The sequence below is a fragment of the Halichoerus grypus genome, chromosome 9, assembly GCF_964656455.1.
Source record: "Halichoerus grypus chromosome 9, mHalGry1.hap1.1, whole genome shotgun sequence".
NCBI classification, from domain to species: Eukaryota; Metazoa; Chordata; class Mammalia; order Carnivora; family Phocidae; genus Halichoerus; species Halichoerus grypus.
This window is the reverse complement of record NC_135720.1, coordinates 101505026-101532522: the sequence shown is the minus strand read 5'-3', so window position 1 is coordinate 101532522 and position 27497 is coordinate 101505026. Positions and strand designations below refer to the sequence as shown.

The following is a 27497-nucleotide window of genomic DNA, read 5'->3' as shown; positions in this document are numbered from 1 at the left end:
GTAACCATTCACCAGGCTTCCTAGAGTCTGCACCTACACTGTTCAAGATTGGTTTATGATCTTAAAGATCACTGAGACAGAAGAAAAGTGAAAAACATGTGTGTTTCAGGGTCTGGGTATTTTCTTCAGTGTTATGGCTTTCAGTGTTATTTTTTACTTAAGGAATAAAAATACCACTTTGATTTTGTAGAGTCTATGTTATAATTCAGCGATCACTAGAGACAATTGTTCTTATTTATTCAGAATATGTAATTCTATATTATAGAACTTCCCTGATAAATCTTTCCATTACCCAATTAGATTGCCACAGTTTTAGAAAAAGCCCTAGTAGTAGGCTCTAAGGTATCTAGTCATTTTGAACAAGCCATGTTTCATTTGTGAATCACAGTGAATGATTCTTATGAATTTTATGTTGTTATTTCAAGTCAAAAGACTAAGCTCAAAAAACATAACAAGTATAAAAGGTTCAAATCTAGACTCATCTTCATCACTGGTATAAACAAATTTTAATATAGTTCTTTGGGAAAAAGAAAAACACTTGTTGTTAACAAGATGAAAATGCTTTTAAATGTGATATGCAAAATCCAGGAAGACTTTCAATTTCTTGAAGCCAAGAGCTGTTTCCATATTTATCATTGAATCCAGTGCACTTAAAGCTTGATGACACTTACAGAGCATTTACTATATGCTATATAAGCTTTAGGTATATTCTACTTACATTCAAAAAACAATTCTTTGAAAATGATAAAATTATTACCCTTATTTTATACAAGAGGAACCTGAGGTTTACCAAGATAAACTAACTCACTAGGGCCACAATGAACTTGGGTTTCCAGATAAAGAAGTTGGACTCCAGCAACCTACACTATAAATCCATTTTGCAGTGTTCTCAAAGATGTTTGTTAAGGTGAAAACAAAAAGGGCCTGGATCACCTAGAAGACTTTCTGACCACATACCTGTGTCTTTTTTATTTAATAATAAAACTGTAATTTATAGCTGATTTTAGCATGGGGAGTGAAAAGCAATTACTTTATGGCTGAAGACTCTCCTGCTCATGTCAGTTCACCACCTATAGGCCATTATTACAGCTCATCCTCCAAATCACTGCAAGTAGGGAATTATATCACATCTGACAGGACTCTTTTGTAGAACCACAGATATCACCATTATCATGGCTTTTCTGATACGTTCCATTAGTCTTGTTGCTGAGCCATCACTCACATTTCTTCCCAGACTTGATCTTCTCTTTTGCAAGAACACACACACACACACACACACACACACTCATAGAGCATTTTCTAGACATTTATATATGTCTGGGAGAAAACTTACAAGGAGGGATAATCTTGACTGAATATGGTCATTAATTATTCTCACCAGAGATGAAATAAATTAGGGGATACATCTTTAAGTGGTAGCAGGAAGGTTTGGTTTATATGGAGGTGGGGAAATGGAGTACATTCTCTTTAAAAACTTTGAAATGAATTAATAAACCAAGATTAATGAAGAAGTTTTTTGAGATTAGAATATATCAGTGGTTCTCAGAATTTTCATCCTATGCTATTCACTCTTCACCATCATCAACTTGAAGATGTCCATGAATTTGAACCACAAAATTTGTTCAAAGTAAGTTTTGGATCTCCATAATCTCTGACCTATAATATTTGAAGAAGCAGAGTAAAGAATTCCAATATAGTGTAATTTAAAAATATCTGACAGCATTAAATCCTGCAACATAAATGGGAAGATGACTTGGTCAGCCTAGAATTTCCAAAAGGCCCAATAAGGTGAAACGGACATCACTCCAAGTAAAATCTTACATAATCACACAAACACATCAGTGAAAAGTTAAAACAGATTTCTGCCTGAGAATTCAAGAAATGTACTACCTTGCCCCAAATTGGTAAGAATCCGATTACCACAAGGATGGATAGTTACCCATGGCGAAGAATGGGATTCCCAGCAGGGTGGAGTTGTACTTTCCATCAGTGATGAAGAAGATCCCTGCTGCTGTGACGATGGAGATGCACACCGTGAGCACCCCCAGGAGGCCCAGGAAGGGCTTGCTTCGTAAACAGTCCTTCATAGAGCTGGAGAGGGTGGCTGTGGTCAGGATCAGCACAAGGCTCACCAGGACCTTGCTCCTGGCCAGGATGCTGGTCTTATGAAAGTCTCTCCAGAGGCTAAAGGATGCTAAAGAGTAGAGCTGGAGGTCCTGGTGCTCCTCCTGGAGCTTCCTCATGAGCTTACAGAACTCATTCTCCCACTTCTCCCCTATGAGGTCTTGGGTGGCAGAGCCATAGGTCTGGAGGTAGTAGGTGATTTGAATGGCTCTGGCTGACTTGACCCGCTGGTCCTTGCTGTTTGGCACTTCCACTACCCCGCCCAGTTGGTGTCCAATAAAACTGTTCCTCCCATCCTTGAAAACAGAAAAAAGGGAGACTAAAGTTACCAGAGGGATACACATTTCAAACAACAGATTCTTACTCTAAATGAAGGAACACAACAAAGGCAGAGGTAGGATCTTGCAATTGTGGAACTGATGTGGGTGGAGTGGGATGTGAGGATTTTATATTCAACCTTTTGGAGTGTCATGGGATACCATGCAAGATGATCAGGAATAGAAAGATTCAAAGAGCATTATGAAGCTATACAAGACTCACCACATGCATAGGAAAATGTACATAAATATTTTGATCTATTCCATCCATAACCCATTCCAACCATTTCCTCTGTAACAGTCTATTATAACTCCTATATGCAGGATCAAGTTTGATGATTCAGTTTCAGCCAAAAGTGAAGCATGGCATGAGTTAATAACATTTCAAAAATTAAAATAATAATTCATTTAATAAATACACACTAAACTTTTCAAGGTTAACACACACACCTACACCAACACATGCAAACACACACAAACATCACAAACATCCATACTCTGGGGGTACAACTGTATATTGCAGAACAAATAGAAGATACTATTTTTTTTTTACAATTAATATAATAGTGTTGAATGGTTTTCTAAATATGATGTGAGCACCTGTTCACTCGTTACAAAATTCCCTCCAAACACCTGCCTCAGTCATAGGTTGACCTTTTCACCACAGAACACAGTGAACAAATCCCCCAAATGAAACTGATGAGATTTCAGGCGGGGTGGTCAAAAGACATTTTGATTTCAGAATTTTGCATGACGTAGAGCAGACAATGTCATACGAGTAGGATATTTATAAGAAAAGCCGTCACTTCTCTTTCAGGTACACACGAGGTGGACACTGAGTTGGCTTTATTCAGAGCAGTAATTCTCAACCAGTGGTGCCTTAAGACTCAGAAAGAAATCCCTGACAGACATCACCAAATTTTCAACAATTTAGGTATTTTCTTTTCGCCACAACTGTCATTTACTTCCATGGCAGTGCTTGTCAGATGTGATACTGAACCCAATAGCAGGTTGCAAGACAGAGCATAGCATTGAAAAAGTGCCACAGGTACTGTGCAAAATGCAGGCACAAAGGTAAATTTATGCCATAAGAATTTCCATTTGCTACATCAAGCAAGACTTTTATCTCATGAGGATAGAAAAGTGTAGAATCAGAGCAGGAAACAGTCTTTTCTGGAAGGGTAGTGTGGAAGGGCAACAAAACCAACAGTCTGATAACTGTGGTGATTTTCACAGAACTGTGAGGCACTGTATACTCAAGGAGACACGTATAACAGTTCTCGTGAACTCGTTCAGTCCAGACACTTATATCTGAGGTACTTGTTCCCATGTGTATTTTTAACATACACCAAAGTAACTATAATACTTGAGAGTGTGTTGCAAACACAAAAAGTTTGAGAAATTTAAGAAAGTACAAGTGCTGTTAGTAGGATCATTAAGAATTGTGAGGAAGAAATTTCATAGTCACTTCACATACCCATTTTCCCCCTACATGTTCAATAAAAGCAATTTTTCTATTTAATACAACCTGACCAACTCCAAATGAACAGTATATTTCTAAATAAAAATATAATTTAAGTTTTTTTTTCCTTTTGCTTGGTAAATCTCCCACTTCCAAGGCATCTTTGTAAATTTTCCATCTTCTTTTCCATACACACACACACACACACACACACAAGTGAAATTCCAGCTGGAGGTTCCCAATGCTCTCTTTTGAAACCTGTGGGCTTCTCTGATGAGCTGCAAGTGAAAAGGTAGGAAAGCTTCAAAGAAAGAGTGGGAATCCTGTCCCAGCACTGACAGACTGGAATATGGTTTCCACTCTTTAAATAATCTCTACTCTTGCTCCTCAATTAGGCTTGTTTATTTTTGTTTTAAGATTGGTATAATTTTTAGCTCCACCCTTGTTTCTACTTCTTTGAAATCCCGTCTGTGATGTTGACTTGTGCTTTTGATTATTTGAAAGAGAAAGTATTTTAAAAGCTTTATTTATTCACTTAAGAATGTGCAGTTCCATCTGTCTTTACTCATTTCTGTCATCAAAGAGATTTCCCAGGGATCTTTAGCAGCAGAACAAAGATTTTTGTGTCCCTCAGGCCTCATTTGAAGACTATAGTGGATCAAAGAGGGCACTGATAATGTACCTGGACAAAAGTCAAAACTCTACAGAAGGCAATATATAGATTTTTAAATAACTAATCTTTATTGAGTTTGGTTAACTGCTCACCCTCTTTTTGAAGTTGTCTAATTTGATTTCTTACAAAAATTATTTCATAAGAGATATGCATTCATCTCATTATATTTATTTATTTATTTATTTGACAGAGAAAGACACAGCGAGAGAGGGAACACAAGCAGGGGGAGTGGGAGAGAGAGAAGCAGGCTTCCCGCAGAGCAGGGAGCCTGATGCGGGGCTCGATCCCAGGACCCTGGGATCATGACCTGAGCCGAAGGCAGACGCTTAAGGACTGAGCCACCCAGGCGCCCCGATCTCATTATATTTAAATGGATGTAACAAATAGAATGAATTTCTCTCTCTTAATCTGCTCTACTCCATGCACCAGAACAAAATAAACAAGGTCTTTAGACGTCCTTGAATAGGAAGCTCTGCTGAAAGGTCCACATTTTGTATAAGCCATTGGCCCAATCATCCTACTCAGTATAGTCCTGAGAAATATTTGTAAGGTAAAATTCTACTATTTTGTAAGGGGTGGTAGAAGAGTTTCCCAACTTTACCAGTTCACGGGTGCTTCTACATAGGAGAAACAAAGAATGAATGGAACATGTATTTTAATTATCCTCTGGGTAGAACTTCCCTGGACCTGTCAGGAGTCAGGAAGTCATGTGACCTGGGTTGCAGCATGTGTCTCACACTAACTGAATAAGAAACCCTTGGCTGGCTAGGGGCGCCTGGGTGGCTCAGTTGGTTAAGCGACTGCCTTCGGCTCAGGTCATGATCCTGGAGTCCCGGGATCGAGTCCCACATCGGGCTCCCTGCTCGGCAGGGAGTCTGCTTCTCCCTCTGACCCTCCTCCCTCTCATGCTCTCTGTCTCTCATTCTCTCTCTCTCAAATAAATAAATAAATAAATCTTTAAAAAAAAAAAAGAAAGAAACCCTTGGCTGGTTCATTTCCCCTTGTAGGTTTCCATTTTATCATCTCTAAAATGAGCAGATATGAATATATGAGTAAATATTTACATAATATTGAAGATATTTTTCAGCTCTATTACTCTATGAAAATACCACCTATAAAGCTACTCTGACGAGAGCTGAATGTTAGAAATGATATCATTATTATAGAGCCATGAATTGATTATTTTTATGGCCTAACACAATCTTACCAATTGCCAGGTAGGACATTTTTGTTCAATAAACATAGAAGCTCAGAGAAGGGAAACCTGTTAGTCAAAGCGATGAACCCAGGGTTCCACTGCAACTCTTCTAATCCCAAATCTAGAACTTTCTAGAATCCTAAGAGGGTGATTTCAGGGAAGCCACTTTAGGTCCTAGTCCCCATTAACTGCTCTTTATGATTAAAACTTATTTCATGTGTAGATACATTGTATTCCCAATATTTTACTCTCCACTAAACCAACTGCCTACCATTTATGTTGATTCAACTTCTTCCTATTCCAATAAAACCTACACAAATTCCAAAGTTTTTAAGTGCAGAAATCCCATTTATGTTGCCATGAAGCTAAACCTTAAAAATATGACAAGATGGTAACACATCACTTCCAATGCTCTCCTGTTTCAGTGTTTCACTGAATTGAACAGGGATCATTAACAGGGGTGAATTGAAGTTCCTAACTCATTTCCTTGTGCCCACTTCTGCTCTTCTTCAGTCTATTTCTTCACCTTAAAGCCAGAGCTCACCCGAACAACTCTAAATGAGATTACACCATTTATACACTTAAACCCTACTGGCTTCCACTTGCATTAGGAATAAAAGAAGAATTCCTTACCAGGTCTGCAAGGCCCTGCATGTCCCACTGCTGGCTGAGCCTCAGACCTTATCTCCTACCACTCTTTTCCCCATGAACTCTGTTCCAGCTTTCTCACCTTTCTTCCTACTGCTTGAACACACCAAGTTAATTTCCACCACATGACCTTTGCAGCTGCCATGCCCTCTGCCTGGAATGCTTTCCTCCACTCTTCTACGGCCAGGGCTACTTCCTCCTGGAGGTCTTATCTTCAAGGATACCATTTGAACCACATGATCTAGACACCTCCTTCCCAGACACCACTTTATCACATACTCCTATGTTGTCTTCTTCCTACAAAAGATTTCTATCTGAAGCGATCTTATTTAATCAATTAATTGCTCTTCCACTAGAATGTGTGCTTGTTGAGAGCTGGCACCTTTCCTATCCTGCTCACTGATAATTTCCCTGTGCCTAGAACACAGCCAGCTATATAATGAACATTCCATAACATTTAACTCAGTTCACCCTGAAGTGTATATAACTAATCTCACATTTTTTTTTCAGAGACCATTTTGCTAAGAACAGGAAAAGTAAGAGACAGCTCAAAGTGTCTGAGGACAATAGGTCCTCAGATGAAGAGAGGTATATATAGAAATTAGAGGCTGGTACAGAAATACACACACACACACACACACACACACTTTACCTTTTTTTTCAATCCCCTTACTCTAGGGTAATATTTCCCCAAAATATGTTTCCTCTTCCATTTTCACTGTATACCAAACATGTGGAGTAAGCTAGTCACCTGACAGGGGGACTCAGTGAGTACTTGGAAAAAGAGTTTGTAGGCATTGTAGCCTGGGGGCAAAGGATAGCCCAAGTGTTCAAGGAACTGAAGGAAATGAGGAAGTCTGAGGCTAGAGAGGAAAGCAGGGCCTTTTCAGTAAGAGCCAGCAAAGTCTTATTAAGGAGCTGGAGTTAATTGTTCTGCAGTAAGAAAACACTGTGAGTTTTAAGCAGGGAGTGAATGGCATGGTTTCCTTTTTGGAGTGTTCTTTCATTGCACCGTGGCAGATGATTTAGGGAGTCAGGCTGACTTGAAAGGAAAGAGCTCCATTCGGAAGTCCCTGCAGCATTTCAGGTTCCTTTTTTTTTTTTTTTTTTTTTTTAAAGATTTTATTTATTTATTTGACAGAGAGAGAGATAGCGAGAGCAGGAACACAAGCAGGGGGAGTGGGAGAGGGAGAAGCAGGCTTCCTGCCGAGCAGGGAGCCCGATGTGGGACTCGATCCCAGGACCCTGGGATCATGACCTGAGCCGAAGGCAGACGCTTAATGACTGAGCCACCCAGGCGCCCGCATTTCAGGTTCCTGATGCAGCATGAAAAATGTCAGCTGAGGCCGTCTGTGGTAGGTGAATTGTTCCAAGGTGAATCAATGCCTTTACAGGTCACGAGGCTACCTCATGGCCAGGAAGCATCGCATCATACTCTCTCTCCAGGAACAGTAAAGCCAGAAAAAAAATAATCTCGGGTTCTTTAGGTCTTATTTCATTTACGGTTACTACTTTGTAGCTCTTAAAAATCACCACCCAATCTAAAGCTCTACAGTGGAAAAGGAAATTAAAACTCTGAGACGAGATCAAAGAATAAATTCTTCAAGAGCTAGGAGAGGAAAGAGACATTAATGTCATAAACAATTGTGCTGAGAAAAAATATTCAATGATGCTTTGAAATTATAGGGGAGTGTCGTATCTGCTCAGTATGTGTGCTAGGTTGCTATTAAGATACTTTCTGTGATTGCAAGATAATTTAGCTGCAGAGCTTCTGTCCAAGACAATTGTATTTCAGATTTCATTGATTTTCACTGCAAGGATATTGGAAACTTTTAGATTGTCAGTCTTTTATTGCTGAAAAGAAAATCTTCCTATGTATAGTAGACAGTGACATTTCTGAAGGAATGGTAAAGTTTATTCTTGTTGTTTTGTTTGCTTGTTTGTTTAAATAAGACTTTCCCTCCTATTTATTTCCTAACTTATATCCCTTTGTTTTATTCTCAATATCAAATATTGTAAGATAAACTACGATTAAATGAAATCATCAGCTATCTTGAATTTCCTCACCAGAACTTCATGTTTAGTAGAAACAAGCAAATAACGAGAAAGCCGTTCCTATGTGGTATTTAGTTAAAGAAAAAAGAATCAAAACTTATTTTAAAAATGAAGACTTAAGGACGCCTGGGTGGTTCAGTTGGTTGTGTTTGCCTTCGGCTCAGGTCATGATCTCAGGATCCTGGGATGGAGTCCCACATCAGGCTCCTTACTCAGTGGGGAATCTGCTTCTCCCTTTCCCACTCCGTCTGTGCTTTCCCTCTCTCTCTCTCTCTGTCTCTCTCAAATAAATAAGTAAAATTAAAAAAAAAATGAAGACTTTAAAGCATTAAAATGCCCTAATAAAGAATAAATTGAATTTCTTATGTCACATTACTCAACTAGGAGAGTGCAGTGGTGTATTTTCATTTTTTTCTTTCAAATAGGAAAGTTAAAAAAATAAGCTTCATGTTGTTGAAATGAAATGCAAACTTTAGCCAATCAGAATATAAAATAAGCTTAACAATGCACTCTAGCATATCACTTTTAAACACATGTGGCAGACTCGGTTCTAAGATTTAAGAACTTTTTTGCATCATCCTAGGTAACTTTTCCAGTCATTCTACAAGAAAGTGCTATGCTGGAGTAGTCTCAAGTCACCAAGGAGGACACAGGCACCTCAGGAGAAGAAGTAATGTCAGGTTATATAACCGTACATAGCTGTATAACTACTAAGTGGCATAACCAATTGCTTATTCCTCTTTCTGACTCCAACAGGCACAACTGCAACATGTGTTTGAATAATTTATGAATATATTTGAATGAAAGGAAGTATAAGATAGCAGTTATGTACATGGACTCAAGAGTCCAACTGTCTCACTAAGAGTCCCAGGGTCAACACGGGCAAGGTGTGGAGCTGTCCAGATGTCAGTCTTATTAATGGTTAAAATAAGAATCATAAGGCATTGTGAGGATCAAGTGTGCTAATGCATATGAAGCATTTAGACTAGTGCTCACAAAGTGTTGGATATTATTCTTATTAATATGTCATACATTAAATATTTGAATGATACTGTTTATTCACTTAGACATCTAATATTCATCTACATTTCCCAGCAAATATCTGTAATGAGAGAACACAGGGAACAGGATCCAGGCATCTGGCTCCAAGTTACAGTTCTGCTACTATTACAGCAAGGTGATGGGGCATGCTGCTTGACTTCTCTGGATACCAACTCCATCTCTAAAATAAAAGGCTTGGCATATATTATTTCTAAAGGTTTCATTAGCTCTGTATTTAATGATTCATCCATGGTAAAGTCATTAGACACCGCAAAGTAGGCTAGAGAAATCTACCCTAAAGGAAAAAGCAATAAGAAGGAAGAAGAAACACAAAATGACCCATGTTCATTTCCATAGAAACAAGAAGCTTTTCATCTTCTTTAAAATCTGGACCCAGTAGCTTTTCTCTCTCTCTTTGAATAATTTCCAGAGAGAATTCTTCTCAAATGGAAAAAGATCAAGAATTTGCCCAATTTTACCTAGATGTAAATTATCTTAGTTGCCAGATGAATTAATTTCTTATACAGTAAAATTCATTTTCTCTTCAGATCTCTATTTTATGAGTATCCTGTCCTCTGTATTGGTTTACTTATCACATAATTGGATAAATACATTTAATTTCTCCTTTACTGGTGCCAAATCTTTATACAAATTTATTTTAAAAGTGTGCAAATAGAGTTAACATCTACATTACATGTGAGGCTTATAACAATGAACTTTTTGTTTTTCTGTAATTCATCTTAGTGACCCTATCCCAAAAATTTCAATTGCAAGCAATATTACTATTTTAAGTGAGTCTTTCACAAAGGGATCAATAGAACCATGCACAGGCAAGTGTTCCATATCAAAGAGCATTTAGCTTTGATGTTATTTTCCATAAAGGAAGCTGGCCATCATCCATATGGGAACATTTGTGTAATGTACAAAGGCCCTAAGTGCAGTGCCCCTTTCAAGAGAGGGATCGAAAGACCTGCCATAACAGCTTTTCCTTTGGGCAAGAAACTCTCTCCAAAAAACACTCTAGCTTAACAGCCACATGCTATATCAAGATTGTGGCACCTGAGCCATTAGCACCTCTGAGTGGAAAAGTAGATCAAACTAACAAGCTACAGAGGCAAACTTACAGTAGAGCTCAATCTTTTGATTGAGAAATCAAAATGGGAAAGAGGAAGGATCAAAAGCATAGGTGTTGCAGGTAGTTACATGGGCATTTACTACTTTACGTGTGTAAAGTCTTGGCATGCTCGGGGACATGACATACAGATGGAAACAGTCAAGAAGGACAGAGTCATTCATTCATTGAAGATACATTCAGTGAACTCATTCTTTCTGTTAGCCAGCTATTGAGGTTAGAAGGGTGACCAGCTACAATTCCTATATTCAGAAAGCCTATGGCTTTGGGGTGGAGTGGGAGATAGGGGGAAATAAGTAAGCAGAAAGGCATTTAAAAATATATATGTAAGTATTAAGGGAGCAGTGAGAAGTAATCACCTAGCCTAGCAGGAACTAAGAAGACTTTCCTAAAAGGGGGGCATCGTAGCTGAGACCTGAAGCATGAGTAATAATTATCCAGGTGAAGATGGGGTATTGGTGGATGGACATGGGGAAGAATGATCTTCTAGGCAGAGGGAACAGCATGTGCAAAGGCCTAGAAAGGAGAATATGCATGTTGTGTTCCTGGGACTTTGAAAATGACTGGAATATACAGTGGGGAGGGGTGATGCAGAGATGAGTAGCGAATATGAATATGGAGATTTGCTTATTCAAAAGCTCTGACTGCAATGTGAAAAATGAACTTTAGGTGTGTCTTGGGATGGAGATAGACACTAGAGAGGGAGCACTGGATGGTTTTCTTGCCTTCCTCATATCTTTATTTAAGCCAAGACCTACTTGATTGTATGAGCATCATTTTTTTTTTTTTTTAGATTTTATGAAATGCACACTATTCTGGAAAATAAATTTCCCTCACACCTAGGTCTTTTTCTAAAAAACACCTCTTCTGGAGTTCTAGAGATTCTTGGAGAAAAGCTTCCTTCCTAGAGGTGCAGGAGTTGCTAAAAGTGATTTAGTTACTCTAATGATTCCCATAAATCTAATAAATCCAAACAATATATGTGTTGAGTGTCTGGGAAGGCAAATCGCTAGTGTGTGTGTAGAAAACAAGATAAGGACAAATAAACAGAAGAAAAATATCTCTTCCTTGGAAGAGTTTGTACTTTTGTTATAGAAACAAAGCCTGTAAGTTGGTGAGAAAATAAAGCAGCAGAGAGTATTAAAACTCTGAAGACATTGCTCAAGAATGCAGATAACTGCTGAGAGCTGCAAAATGATATACATATAGCATGATCTCAACCACGTAAAAATAAATATGCATGTATAAATATTCAAAGGAAATCATCAAAATTTAACATTGGCTCTCATTTGGTATAAAATTATAGGTCACATCTGCTTTCTTGGTTAGTTGGGCTATTTTATATATATATATTTAAATAACTACTGACTCATCAACAAAAATAATAAAAATAAATATGTTAAGGGAATGGCATGAAGACTAGTTAGGAATGGGAAGGATAAATTAGGTTTGACTGTTAATCAAATTTCATTTAAACAAGTAGTGGAAGAGGAGGGAGGGCCAAGAATCAAGACTCCCTTGTTTCTGGGCTCAAGTCCTAAGCAATCTGCCTAGTGGCTTCTAAGTCAACTTAAGTTATGATGGTTCGTTCTTCTCCATGAAGGACTGTGGTCTTGCCCATTAATATATAATGAACAACAGTGTTCTACTTAAAGTTACAGGTAAATAACAGCAGATTTCTATCTGTAAGGGTAAGGTAAAGTGTTAACACTTAACTCTCAAGTTGATCTGACTTTGCATTGGCTAACTGGCATTGTCTTTTCAAAGAAAAGATCATGAGGACCTTGGTGGCTTAATATCACTTGTCTCCCATTGAACTTGAGTTCCAAACTGACTCTAATGAGGTTCTTTTTAATTTTTGTCTTTGTATTGTTCCTTCCCATGCATTTTTTTTTACCTCAAAACAGAAGCCAAATTAATTATTTGCTATACATAAAACACTCTAAGCAAAAGCTTTCTTTCTTTCTTGAATTATCCAGATAATTGTAGTCACAGAGGTCTAGATTATGAGGTTGGTTACAACTTCCAGGAAATATGCCATTAATTTCTGCAGTGTGGAGATAACATTGCCATTTATGAACTCCATTTTTCTAATTTCTTCTAATTTCTATTTTTTTTTCCCCAAGATTGTATAAAATTTTCATTCAGTGAGATGCCTGGGTGGCTCAGTTGGTTAAGCGTCTGCCTTTGGCTCAGGTCATGATCTTGGGGTCCTGGGATAAAGTCCCACATCAGGCTCCTTGCTCAGTGGGGAGTCTGCTTCTCCCTCTGCCTGCCACTCCTCCTGCTTGTGTGTTCTCTTTCTCTCTCTCTCTCACAAATAAATAAATAAAAATCTTTAAAATTAAAAAAAATTCCTTCAAAGGGGCTTCTACTGATAATTAATACATGTTGTCTTTTATCATCATTATCTATTTTATTGCTCCATTTAGCCTTCCAAGTTCAGTGAAGATAGAAAATGAAGGTGATATATTTCTCAAGCTAAAGGAGCACATATTTAAAGGAAAGGTAGAGGAATTGACACATTGGGAAAGAAAGTGAAACCGAGAGTGTAACCTTTATTTGCAGTTGTGGACTTACCACAGCTGTGTCTTAATCCTTTGATAAAACAAAAGTGACACTTTTGCATGTCTACTGAAGTGACAGATGTTAATATCTCATCATTTTATATGAACCTCGTCCCTACCTCTTCCTTGCTCCATCTCCTTTCTCCTCTACTTCTCCTGCCTCTTTCCCCTGCCCTTTCCCCCCTCTCTCTCCTTCCCTCTGACCCTTTCTTTCAGTTTTTCTCTTCTTCTCCCTCCCATCACTGTCCTTCCTTTATTTGAAAGACAACTACCTCAAAGCCACAGTGAGGGATAATTGTTGAACTATGTCAGTAAAGTGCTAGATAATACAATGCTTGCTTAAGTCCATTTTATCTTCACTAAATTACCTTTCCTGTTTAATCCCCAAAAGGACAGACATGCTTTGAAAGTATCATGTGTGATATACATTCTAATGAGATCCATGAAATTGTTCTTTACTACTACCAAGATATCCAGCCTCAAAGATATTAAAATAATTGAAAGCCTTTTGATAAAGCTCAGAAAGTACTCTCCTATCTCGCAGCTCCATGTGGGTTAAATATTACTTCTCTTGGCATAGGAGATGAGGGTGTAATGGCTCACCTTTGCAAGTGTGTTAACATTTTCTGGGTTGATGTGACATATTTTTTCTCAAGTGCATGGACTAATCTTTGTATTAAACTCTATGTTCTTGGATACCTAGCAAAGGAGCATCTGGATGCCTTTGGGAGATAAATTTTTAAAGGCTAATAACATTTTTAAGATACTAGAGTAAAAAATTAAAAAACAAAGCGTGTGTTTTTTGCTTGATAATTTCACTGCAAAAGATTATCCAAAAATCTTTAAAGATTTAGAAAATAATTTTCTGCTTGTATTTCTTGAGAGGAAAAGAATTGCTTTTCTGGTTGTCTTTGCTTAAGGCTAATATTAAATAAAAATATCTACATACAAATACTTGCCTGATGTAGGAAAGAAGTAACCCACTCAAGTTAAGCAAGGAAATAAATCATAAGAATATTAAGTTATGCATAATGACCGTAGACTCTAGTTTTAGTAAGGAAGGTAAAATTTCATGTTATTTTATTGCCTAACTCAGAAAAATTCAGGGAACACTCAAATAAGTGTTTTATTTTATACTCATGTGAAGTTTTTCAATTGGTAACATTCACTATTTGATACCATATCCCCATTTTTGGTTTGGAACATATGGTAACCTTAATAAGTTAGGTGGTAGTAAGTTACAGTGTGTAAAAGCATATGTGATGGATTCTCCCAAACTGTTTTGGCATTTGATTTACTTTTTATGCAACAGGGATTTTAATGTAATAGGGGAAAATCCTAAGGCAGACAGTCTCATTATAATGAAAGTAATCATCACTGTAAATTTACTATTTAAAGTTAGGCCAATTTTAAGTGGGCCGACCCACATTCTAGCCTTTGGGAGTTTAATTGCCTCCACTCGATAAACATGATTGCTGCTTCTTCCAGGCACACATAAATATCCCTCAGCTGTGGCAGTTCTAATATCACCTAGCTCTGTTTCATGAAATTTGTGGAGACAATGCTTCTAATCAAAATTGCACTCCTGTTTTAGGTGGTTTCAATGTACTTCTGAATTTTCTAAAATAGTGCCAAGTTTCAGCAGCCCAATTTCTCATAACTTGACAATCAATGTATTTTTCTTCCACAAATCACTACCTTTCTTTCTAAAGCACAAAACTTTAGCATAGAGAATTCTCTTGAACCTGTTCCGACAAAGTGTTGAGAAATGAACTGAGATCTCTTGCCCATTCTTCAGACCTACAAGGCATTCTAGAGGTGTCACAGGCCACATGGCTGGCAAGAGCAGTTTGCCTTTATGGTTTGGAGAACTCGGGACTGAAACGGTCTTTCTGTAACTAAAAGCACCTGGTGAAGGAGCCTCTCCTAGCTTCCCTATTTTATCACCTCTCTTTAAATTTCATATATAAAAGGGCACCACGCAAAAGCCAGATGAGGTGATTCTACACCCACATGGTTTCATTTTGTGTTTGCTGACCCATTATCTTATCACCCTACTGGATTGTTCAGAGAAATATAATTTCATCAAAATAATTAACAGCAAACTTTGATTTTAATAGGTTTGCTTCAGTATAATATTTCATGCTTGCTATAACTACATGTTCTCTCTCCAGTATTCTGTAGCGTCTCACAGGCGTCACTGATGTTGATTCAAGAATGCCAAGAACACTGTGTCTATCACAGTGTTAATAGAAATCCAATGTATTTCATCTCCCTCATTGATAGCAGATACTTTCATTCAAATGACTTGATTATATTAAAGTGAAAAGAAGGAAAAAAGATACAGAATGAGAAATGCAAATACAAAAAGGACACACAAAGACATGGCTTCTAACTTAACACACCCAACAGAGAACCAGTTTTTAAGAGCACCTGCTACAAATGAAACGATTTTACAGGCACTAAAATATGAAAGGCTGGTTCATTCATTGTCCTAAAGAACATTCACTGTCACTCTACTGCAACACAGATTCCTTCACTATAATTTTGCAAGTAGTCAGAGAATTCTAGGCGACATGTCACACCTTCCTTAGGAATACGGTGAGAGGCTCTCTTTTTACACAGCTTATGTAAAGAAAACAGTCTAACATCTTTCATTTACATGGAGGTACTTTGTGGAAGCACAATTAACTTGGTAAGTGGGTGTCTGCTTTGAGAGATCAGGGCTATTTGAAGCCACTGCAATCAGTTACATAAGCAGGTATTTAGGGGAGACTTTTCAAATGCATATTGCTATGTCAAGGCACTGTTAAAAAAAAACAATAATAACACACACAGCAAAAACAACACTCCCTCAGAATTGGGGCTGGCAGCTGTCTAGACCACATTGGAGCTATTTACAAGGAAATATTGAGCAAGTTTCTAAAGGAATGGAATGGCACTCAGCACTGAGCTACCCAGTTTGGAATAGTATCGGATTCCTCCTGGTATGAAAGTGCAATGAGGCCCACCGCTCCCTCCAACAGCAGTTTTGTTTTGTTTTGTTTTTCCCCTCCAACAGCAGTTTAAGCAATGATGTTTGTTATTTCTCATCCAGAACAGAAAAGAAGATAAACCCAAGGGAGACATCAGAAGGGTCTTGTGTACCATCTGAAGGAATTTGGAAGGGTTGCCATTGACAATCTTTAAAACAAGAAGGGACCCGATGAGATAGATGTTAGAAGTTCCCTCTGATAACAATATGAAGAACTGTCTGAAATGCATGCATGCATATGTGTGCACGTGTTGGGATTTTACAACAGTGTTGATTGGCATTGATTGATGAGGAGGTTCCAATATACTTTCAGGTGAGAGATAAAGAATCCCTAAAATGAGCAAGTGGTAACAGAGAGAAGCGAAAGAGTTAATAAAGGGATGTTTAAGAAGTACAATGGATAGGACTGGGTGACTGCGTGCATATGAGAAATGAAGGAAAGAAGCGAGCAGTGAATGAGGACCCCACAGTGTGGCTCAGGAACCTGGCGTACCGTCCTCGCCAACCCAAAGACTCCTTGTGTGGGGCTGGGAGAGCTGGAATTGAGCGCAATATTTTGAGTTTTAGGTACCTGAAAAACATCAAGTTGGAGATACTTACAAAGGAATACATTGCTTAAGACAGAGGCTAGAGATGAATACTTCAAAGATATACACATTAAGAGCTTGATCTAAGGCCACACTTGTCCAGAGAGTGAATAATGTGGGAAGACTAGAAGCTGGGGGAAGAATCCATAAGAATGAAGAAAATAGTGTCAGGAAATTCATTAAAAGGCAAACAATGCAGAAAAATAGCCAGCTTCTTTTGCAGAGACTACGTATGTTGATGAAACATTTCACCAACTCTGATGGGACAAAAATATTAAAGAAAGGAGGAATTATAATGGACGGCAACCCATTTGCTGACATTCGTTTAATTATCTCAGAATAAATTTTTGTAGGACATGGGCTTACAGTACACTCAAATGTTCCAATTCATTGAAATGAAAGTGGTTCAGCTCCAAAGAATAGTCTTCAGTTGGAATATTTTTTCAGTGCTTTAATAGGAAATTCCCGCCAGTCAAGTGAAGTTGTATCCTGTTCAACCTTTTGAGATGAAGGATTTGCCTTTTAATTAGAAATTTGCATTTCATTATAAGGATGTACCCTCTGTCCTTGACTTGGTTATTCTCTACAGAAGCAGAGACTTCTTTGGACCATGTGCGTGGCATATAGTAATGACAGATTCCAGAAAATTTATTCCAGACATTTAAAAGAAAAAAAGGCATAGTTAAAAGAAGTGAGTATTGGGCGCCTGGGTGGCTCAGTTGGTTAAGCGACTGCCTTCGGCTCAGGTCATGATCCTGGAGTCCCAGGATCGAGTCCCGCATCGGGCTCCCTGCTCAGCAGGGAGTCTGCTTCTCCCTCTGACCCTCCCTCCTTTCATGTGCTCTCTCTCTCTCTCTCAAGTAAATAAATAAAATCTTTAAAAAAAAAAAAAAAAGAAGTGAGTATTAAAACACACACACACACACACACTCACACTCTCCTTTGCTCCCTTGCTGGGTGCAATATAAAGAGAATACTTAGAGGTGACCTCACAAATTTCCTGTTTCACAGCCAGACATCTGTGAAGACAGAACTAGTCATGAAGAGTTGTGTTAGATTAGGTCATTGAATATGCTGAGAATTATTTGTAAAAGAGAGCTTGATCATCAAGGCCACCTGAGTCAGCAGTATATTTTAAGCAAGGAAATAGCTGCATGCCGTTGGGGTGTGTGTATGTGTGTGTGTGTGTGTGTGTGTGTGGGCGGGGAAGTTCCAAATTCTAACTTAATATGGCATAGCAGCACCTTGTTTAGACACAAGTTAAATTAAATAATAAAGAAATAACGAGATGATCTCCTATCGTGAAGGAATAGCACATTGCATTAAGAATAATTTTAACAACTAAGTACATTTGCTGCTTATAATAAAATAATCACATGGTCAGGTTTTCCAGTTGGATCAATATGATCATTAAAGCCACGATATCTCTGAGGGAACTTCAGAATTGTCTGAGACATGTCAACTTATTTGCAAGAGAGTTTCTTATATTTGGTAAACAAAAAGAACCAACATCAAAAATTTAAAGAACCTTAAACTGGAAGAAAGCTCTTTCCTCTGAAGTCTTATGGCATTTTCTGGATTGCTCAAATAACATTTTTTTTTTTTAAGATTTTATTTATTTATTTGAGAGAGAGAATGAGATAGAGAGAGAGAGCATGAGAGGGGGGAGGGTCAGAGGGCGAAGCAGGCTCCCCGCTGAGCAGGGAGCCCGATGCGGGACTCGATCCTGGGACTCCAGGATCATGACCCGAGCCGAAGGCAGTCGCTTAACCAACTGAGCCACCCAGGCGCCCTCAAATAATATTTTTAATCACTATATGGTATTTTCATTATTTTTGTTTCTCCCCTTCTTTATTGGAAACTCCTTGAAGGCAGAATAAAGTGTTCAATATTTTTATTTTGTTTTGTTTTGTAATTGCCTACGATAGAGTATCTTCTTAAAAATCTTCCATTGAACAAAGAGTGGTATGTACTTTATCAGCTCAATTTTTTTCTTTTTGAATTGTGTATCTTTTCTGAATAGAAAAAGACAGGGTTATGAGTACATAAAGAAACCAAATGGCCTAATTTACATATGAAATTCTGGAGTTTGGAATCAGCTTCTAGGCAATAATCATCTCTCAGAGGTTATGTAGCTAAACCTCCCACCAGTATCATGGGAAATCTGATTTGCTGGAAACTGTGGATCTAGAATGTTATAATTAGGAGAATCTTTTATATTTACAGTAGTCCCCATTATCCACAGGGGCCACATACCCAGAGCCCCAGTGGATGCCTGAAACCACAGATAGCGTTGAACTCTATTCTACATACACTATGTTTTTTCCTATGCTTAAATACCTATGATAAAACTTAATTCATAAATTAGGTACAGTAAGAGAGCAACAACAATAACTACTAATAAAATAGAACAATTATAACAATATAGTATAATAGAAGTATGTGAATGTGCTCTGTCCCTCAAAATATCTTACTGTACCGTACTCACCCTTCTTCTTGTGATGAGTGAGATAATAACATGCCCTCGTGATGAGATGAAGTGAGGGGAATGACACAGGCTTTGTGATGTAACATTAGGCTGTTATTGACCTTTTTTTAAAAGATTTATTTTATTTTAGAGAGAGAGAAAGGATGCATGAGAATGCAGAATGCGGTGAGTGGGGGTTGCAGAAAGAGGAGAGAATCTCAGGCACACTCCTTGCTGAGCATGGAGCCCCATGCAGGGCTTGATCTCATGACCCTGAGATCATGACCTGAGCTGAAATCAAAGAGTCGGATACTCAACCGACTGAGCCACTCAGGTGCCCCTGCTTCTGATGATTTGTCAGAAGGAGGATCATCTGCTTTCAGACTGGTTGACTACGGGGACCTGAAACTGCAGGACATTGAAACTGCAGAAAGTGAAACCAGGGATGGGAAGTTGGGGGTGGGGGGAGACCACTGTATGTTTGTGGACATGGCAGGAAGCTGGGAGTGAGAAGCCCAAGAGCCTCTGGAAAAAATGGGATGCTCTGTACTATTTCCATTCTTTTTATTAATCTTTGGAGCCCAGTGTTCTCTTCTATCTGTGACTCTAAAGAAAACTAAGTGACTTTATAACTTAGAAGTCCTGTACCAAAGTCTCTCTTCCATCACTGTTCAGCCATATGACAGCTGGCCTCTATCCGACTTAAACAACAAACCTCTCAGGGAGCATTGTCCTGCCTGTACCTCCTGAGCAGAGATACAGAACTTTACCTTTTTTGACCTGTGGATTTAGTGTGAAGTTAGTTTGCTCACATTGCAAACAACACCCCAGGCCATGTGCATGGCCTTTCTCAATGCCCAGGCAGCAATGGTGGGCATGAAGAAATAGTATGCTTTCCAGAAACTCTTTCTCCAGATGTGTGGAGACTTGTACTGCTGGATCATAACAGTAGAGAAGAGCAAGACATTAAAGCAGCAGGCAGATGGATGGGATCCAGGTCATTCATATTTTTCTCTTTATGTCAGAATGGAAGCTGGACGAGACCCAGGTGTATTTACATGGTTTCTGCCTTCTCTCAAATGTCTGTTCCACTGATTTCCATAGCCTTGCTTGTACCTCTTACTTGGGCCTGAAATTCTTACCATGAGGTGCTATTGCTGTGTGTTAGACAACAAAAGGAGCGGGGGCAACATTCCCCAGAAAATCACCCTTAAGAATATCAATTCTGGATGGGAATGATGAGTGTGGATGCTATTTCTTTCTCACTAGCAGGTCAGCCCAGAGCAGCAATCTGTTACCTTGGAAAGCAGAGAGCAAGAGCCTGAAAGACAGACCCATTAAAAAAGTAGGTTTTGAGGAGTCAAACATGAGGTACCCCTTTAGGAACTGTGGGCCTGCTCAGGGGGGCACTACATTTTGTAGACAATCCTGGGATACTGGATGTTGGAGAAAAAGAGACCGCTTAAGTATACTGTACTCTTCTGACTAAAATTAGTTGTGGGATTTCTTTTGTGTGGCAGATACAATAGTCATTGTCATTTTATTAAGAAACACAAATAAAACAAAACAAAAACCCCACAGGTGCATATGACCTAAAATGGCAAGTATTTAGTAGGCAGGTTTTGACCTCAGTGATGGCACCTTTGGATAAAGAGAGATGTGGAGGGACATTCATTACTAGGCGACCGCGTGTGATTGTGAATGCAGAACCCGGGATACGGGTCTCACCAAAAGGGAGTAGGATTAAGGCCTCGACATAAAGATCAGCAGTCGGTTGCACTGCATTGTCTTAAGCTCCTTGACAAAAATGAAGATGACCCAGTGATGTTTTGGCTCACATCTTACAGGACAAAGCTGAGGGTGGGAAAGCGTTACATTTTTAAAATACATTTTTATGGTTTCAGAGAATTATAGTATCATTCATATTTGAATGGAGGTTTGTAATATTAAAACCACTTGAAAAGTGTAACAGGGAGAGTGTTGGGGTAAGATAAAAGGGATCTTTGGGTGGACTGTTCCTTACTCCTTTGCTGTTTCTTTCACTTCTGAACGTTGGCACACTGTGCACGTTTCCAGATCTGTCAGCAGACCCATCACTCAAGCCCTCATTACTGTCAGCACCACCTCTTATCAGAATAAACTCCCCTTGCAGTCAGTGAAAATTTTACTTCTCACTGACTCATCTTACTCCCTAAATAATGATTAGAAGACAAAATGTCGTGAAGAACTGAGTAATAATAAGATGTAGTTAAAGGTATCTGGGCAGTGAGCTACCTTATCAGAGACAGCGAAGTACCTTCCTTTCCAGAATTGTTACACACTCTCTGCATCCACCCTCCCCTCAGAAAAGGGGAAGACATATTTCTCAAAGAGTCAAACCACTTCCTGATGCCGTACCGTTCTTGTGCCCTAAAATGTGTATCAAATGCAAAAGGTAACTGCTTTTTCTTTACTTTTATTCTTCAAATCATCCTTTTTCTTGTTGTCTGTGTGGTGGTGAATAAATAACAATCTCTTCATTTTGCAGAGAAATGTGTTGAAATATCATGATTTTTTCCTCATACATATACCACTGAAACACTTACTTGGAAGAGGGTAACACGTGATTCCACATGAACAGCTCAAACTCTACCATTTCTTTTTCTTTTTTTTTTTTTAAAGATTTTCTTTATTTATTTGAGAGAGAGAGAGAGCACAAGACGGGGGAGCGGGAGAGGGAGAAGCAGACTTCCTGCCGAGCAGGGAGCCCGATGCGGGACTCGATCCCGGGACTCCAGGACCATGACCTGAGCCGAAGGCAGTCGCTTAACCAACTGAGCCACCCAGGCGCCCCAAACTCTACCATTTCTAATAATGAAGTATGAGGATAAGTTGGGTTAATCTGAATTAGGAAAATCAATCCTTCAGAAGATTATATTTCACTGTGGTTTTCCAAGTGTGTCCTCTAAATCAGCAGCATCAACATCACCTGAAAAATTGGGAGAATTGCAAATTCTCTGAATCAAAAACTTAGGGAGTAGGGCCCAGCAATGTGTGTTTTAATAATAAGCCCTTAGATGAGTCTGATGCACACTCAAGCTTGAGAACCACTGCCCTAGAAGAACTTCTTTCTCCTGAGCTTGTGATGTCAGCTTGATGGCGATGAGTCAAACTTCACATCAGAAACATGATAAGAAGTTGAATTTTTTTTTAGTTCCCAAGAAATTAAGTATGTGTATATTAGTAGAGAGATGGCTAAAAGAAGGGGATCAAGAGAGACTAAAATGTAAGGAGAAAGAGGTTGTGCTAACAAGACAGACTGAGGCTCACAGGCACCCAGGAGAAAACATCAAAGTGCAAAGATGAGGAAGTAAGAAAGCACTTAAACATGTCACACTGAAGAAATGTAGAGGGACACACACTCTAGAAGCCAAGGGTCCTTTTATCATAAAGGAAGTGTACACAAATTTGTGGGTTTTTTTTTCTTTTCTTCTTTTAAAAAAAATCTCATTCTGATCAAGCTTGGGCTTATCAGACAAGCACTATGAACTTCAGAAAGGAGACTTCAAGAGTTTCAAAGAAAAAGTTGACAGAAGCTATGACATGTAACTCCATAACAGAAAAAGAAATCTCAAAGGTTGGAAAAGTCTTAAAAATATCACGCAGGCTATGCTAATAGAAATAATTGCACTGAAGAAGGAAAAGGGGAGAATCCTACAGGAAATGAGGTGGCAAGGAATGTTCTCCAATGAGCTTACCTTTTACAAGGAGACGTCCAAAAATGTAAATAAGGAGACAGTTTAAAAGAACATCATGGATCTATGTGAATAATGTTCAGAAGGCTAAATTTAAAATAAGGCACCAAATGCTAAGGGTAAGAAAAAGTTCTTTTTGTTTGTTGTGAATATTTGACTTGTTTTGTTTTCCTTTTTTGGACCAAGAAGATCAGAGAAGAAACAGGCTCTCTGTGTTGGGCTAGGAATATAACTCTTGGTGGCTGACCAAAAAGAAAAAAATGGAGAATAAAGCCACTGCTAAGTTTCTGTCTTCTCTTTCCATGAGAATGAAGGGGTGGGAAGGATATAGGGAAAAAAGGAAATGGGGCTGAGGACGGAGTAGATGATAAAACACATTATTGAATGATGCCTCTAAATTGTTTGTCTGCTGACCTGGGTGAATTACCACCTGCTGTTCCAAGAGAACGTGAGGAGGAGACCCGGAGCTGCCAACAGTGATGCTGATGCAGCCACAGTGACCACAGAGGGATCGTAAGCTTGGCAATGGGCAAATGGAATTTAGGTTGAAAAAAGAAAAGATGAGTTTCTCACACACTTCTATAAAGATTGATGTTGATTTGAGGCCTGATATTTGGGTGAGCCATTAAGATAAGAGGTAGGGATAACAAGATGCTGGTTTGAGCTTTTTTTCCTTTTTTACAGAGTCATAGATAGATGTATCAGAGAATGGCAGATCCATCACTCAAGCCCTCATTACTGTCGGCACCACCTATTACCAGAATAAACTCCCTTTGCAGTCAATGAAAATTTTACTTCTCACTGATTCATTCTACTCCCTAAACAATGATTAGAAGACAAAATGTCATGAAGAACTGTGTAATAATAAGACATAGTTAAAGGCACCTGGACTCCATCAAGGCAGCCTCTGAAAAAGTCCTTATGGGCAGTGTCAGGACTCAATTTTTCTTTCAAAATGTAACTTGCTCAAACTACTTTAGGAGACGTTTTGGCATTATTATGTAAAGTTGAAGATGTAGACTCCATGACTCTGGGATTCCTCTCCTAGCTACATAGCCTGGACAAATTTTGCACACATGCACCAGGAGACATGTATGCAGATGTTAACTGCTATAATGGCCCGAAAGAGCAAATAATCCAAATGCTTATGAATATTAGAATAAATAGTGAAATGAATGCTCAATGTAGCAATGAAAAGGAACTAATCAAAGCTAAATACATTGACATGGATAAATCACACAAATAGAAGTTTAAGTGAGATTAGTGAGGAACATATACCATAGAATTCCATTTATATAATGCTCAAAACAGGGGAAATAATTGTATTATTTAAGAATGTATTCTTAGGTAGAAAAACTATAAAGGAAAACAAGGGAAAGAGGTGATCATAGAAGTCACACTCTTAGTGGTTATTATTACTCGAGGTAAGGGGACATGGCTGGAAACTGCTGCCACAGGAATGCTGAGCTGCTGGTGGTGATTTATATTTTAACCCTGGTCCTGTTTACATGGTGTTTGCTTGATAATTGTGCTTTAAACTATACATGTCGCCCATATATTCTTCCGTATGTATGATATATCATGCAATTAAAATGCTAGAGAAAATGTCTCTCATGGTATTACTGCAAAAAAGATGAAGAAAACATTTTGGAGGATGATAGTTAATAATTCCATTAATTTGTATTACTGAGCAAGATGCGGATTTAATCACTATATCAGATGAGGCTTGAGAGAATTTTTAGAGGCATATTGAAGGGTTCTGTCTTCGACCTTGTTCATTGCTTCAATGAACACTTTTTATCAGGGAGTCAGATGGAAATATAAGATATGCATATCAGATTTGAAGCTTGCATGAAAATGGGATGGGTGCAGACCGGTCCATTGTTTCTTGGACTTTTGTGTACATATGGAATCACCTGGGAATCTTGTGGAAACGTAGATCCTGATTCAGTCAGTCTAAATGAGGCTCTGCATTTCTAGCATGCTCCAGGTGATGATGATGGTGCTGTGGGTTAGTGGATGTCACTCTGAGTAGCGAAAACACAGGCAATCTTTAAGGTCCTCACCAATCCTAAAATTTAATGATGCTATGATTTTAATTCTTAATTTAGGAACATGCATGGGTCAGTCTCATACAACTGAGGCCATGCCACTCACAGGATAATCAGGATGGCTTATCAATCTAAGCAGTCTAATTTTGTCTTTTTCCACATTTTCCTTACTTTTTAATTTGCTTTCTTCCATTTTTATTTATAATAACTCTATTTTCATTTGTTCTGGAGATGCAATAACGGATCCCTGATAAGTACTTATCCTAACTTTGTCCTTATAACACATGGAGTAGCAAAAAGCATGGTCCCCAGGGAATCCCTTCCCTCCCTCCCTCCCTCCCTCAGTGGCACCCATACTGGGAGTAAGTCTTTTTTGTCTCATGGGAGTCAGGAACAAAAGGAAAAATATCAAGTGTGACCTGCTTTCTAGTTCTCATCAAGAGCAAGTTATAATGATCAGGTATAAATGTGAGGGTCAACAGGATGGTTCTAAATTATGAACAATGACTGTTTTATGAATAACTTTATATCTTGGAAAAGAGTGGGTTTAGAGTAAGGAAGAAAAAAATAAAGCATATTTATTGTGTGTACTCTATGCCAGATGAGTTGGTAGGTGCTTTCCTACGCTTTAATTCCCTCCACCACTCCATGAAATGGATATAATTCTTATTCACATTTTACAGAGAGAAGTCAAGTGGCCTGCCCAAAGCTACACATCTACTAAGAGATAGAATCAAGATTCGAATCCAATCTTCTAACTCAGAGAGGGTACCCCTTTAGCCCGCCCCCCCCCACCCGCCCATCCTGCTTCAGTGCTGCTCCAAGAAAGAAGCAACATCTCATTTTGGTGAAGCATGGATGAGAGGTACCATTATTTTTAAATATTCTGAAAATTATATCTTTAATATATATAAAAATCCATGGTGATGATCATGGCATATCTATTCTGAATATCATTTTTTTAATGAAAATTCAAATGTCAACTCATTACAAGTAAATGACTAGTTTTGCTGGATAACAGTGAGATGAGCTTTGTTTTAAAAACTAGTTTCTAGGGAACTTAGCAGTGACAAGTTCAGTTTTGTGAGTAAAGCCATATCTCAGAGATTGTGGGTTTGGTTCCCGATCACTGCAATAAAGAGACTATCACAGTATAGCAAGTCAAATGAACTTTTGGTTTCCCAGCACAATCAAAGTTATGTTAGCACCATACTATAGTCTTCTGAATGTGCAATAGTGTTATATCTAAAGAACAATGGACATAGCTTAATTAAAAAATTTTATTGCTAAAAAATGCTAACCATCATCTGACCTTTCAAATAAGCCACAATCACTGATCACAGATCACCATAACAAACACAATAATAATAAGAAAGTTTGAAATCTTGTGAGAATTACCAAAATGTGACACAGAGACATCAAGTGAGCAAACGTTGTTGGAAAAAATGGTGCCAAGAGACTTGCTCAACAAGGGTTGCTAGAAACCTTCAATTTATTAAAAAAACACTGTATTTATAACATGCAATAAAACAAGGCACGATAAAATGAGGTATGCCTGTCAACTGAGAAGAAATGGGTCTCAACTGGAAGAGACTATCAATTTTCAGAATTGAGTATCAGCCCTGCTACTACCTCCTCTGGTTTCCAGAAGTGCTCACCCTCCCATAATTTGTAATATAGGACATCAGCTCTTCAGTTCCCTATCAAAGCATGCAACTTCAAATGCTCTGAAATCCAACTCTTACCAAAAGCTTAGCTAAAAAAAGTAACACTTGGTGGAGACTGCATAAGGGACACGCTGCCCACTGACTGTCGAATTTGTTAAGATCTCTCCTTGTTACAAGTTAGAACACAACAGGTCTACATGCCTGGCCCTCCATGGGTTAGCAGTCTCACAGAACTTCCACCATTAAAGTGTTTTCATGTTATGTTCTCATTTTTCATCATAGGTTGCTGATAGCCACAGCTACCTACACTTTCCCCACAGTAAACTGTATACTGATGTCCAGTATATCAATCCTTTAAGACTCAGTGATAGAAAAGACTGGTGAAATAATATTTTTCCTGCTGTGAGGGTCAAGATTTTTTAGTTGTATCTTCGGGGATCCAGAAAACTGATCTGGATTTGAAGTTTAAGCTTTAGCAGTCATTCGATCACAACTGCTGGCTTATCTCTATTTTCTTCTTTTATCTTGTTTCTTAGATCTTTTTGAAAGCCATTTGAAATTATTTATGAATATTTTTGTAACAAGTGAAAATTCTCAGTGTCTAGATTGCTGGGGGGCAAAAAAGCAATACACTGTAAAAATACCTTTGCTGACTGGTATAGTTTATGACATGCACAGAAATATTGAAGGATTGATTAGAATCTTGGTGGGCAAGGTCATAACTGTAGGAACCAAACAAA

General features: G+C 38.5%; 1 protein-coding gene across 4 annotated transcripts in view; it reads right to left on the bottom strand.

The window, feature by feature from the left end:
• Positions 1–27497, bottom strand: part of PTCHD4 (patched domain containing 4) — a 184858-nt gene that overhangs the window by 131168 nt on the left and 26193 nt on the right. For all 4 annotated transcript variants that reach the window (XM_036109319.2, XM_036109387.2, XM_036109240.2 and 1 more), the window contains one exon: positions 1940–2420. In XM_036109319.2, the coding sequence (XP_035965212.1) occupies positions 1940–2420 (481 nt within the window). The remainder of the gene's footprint in view (positions 1–1939; positions 2421–27497) is intronic.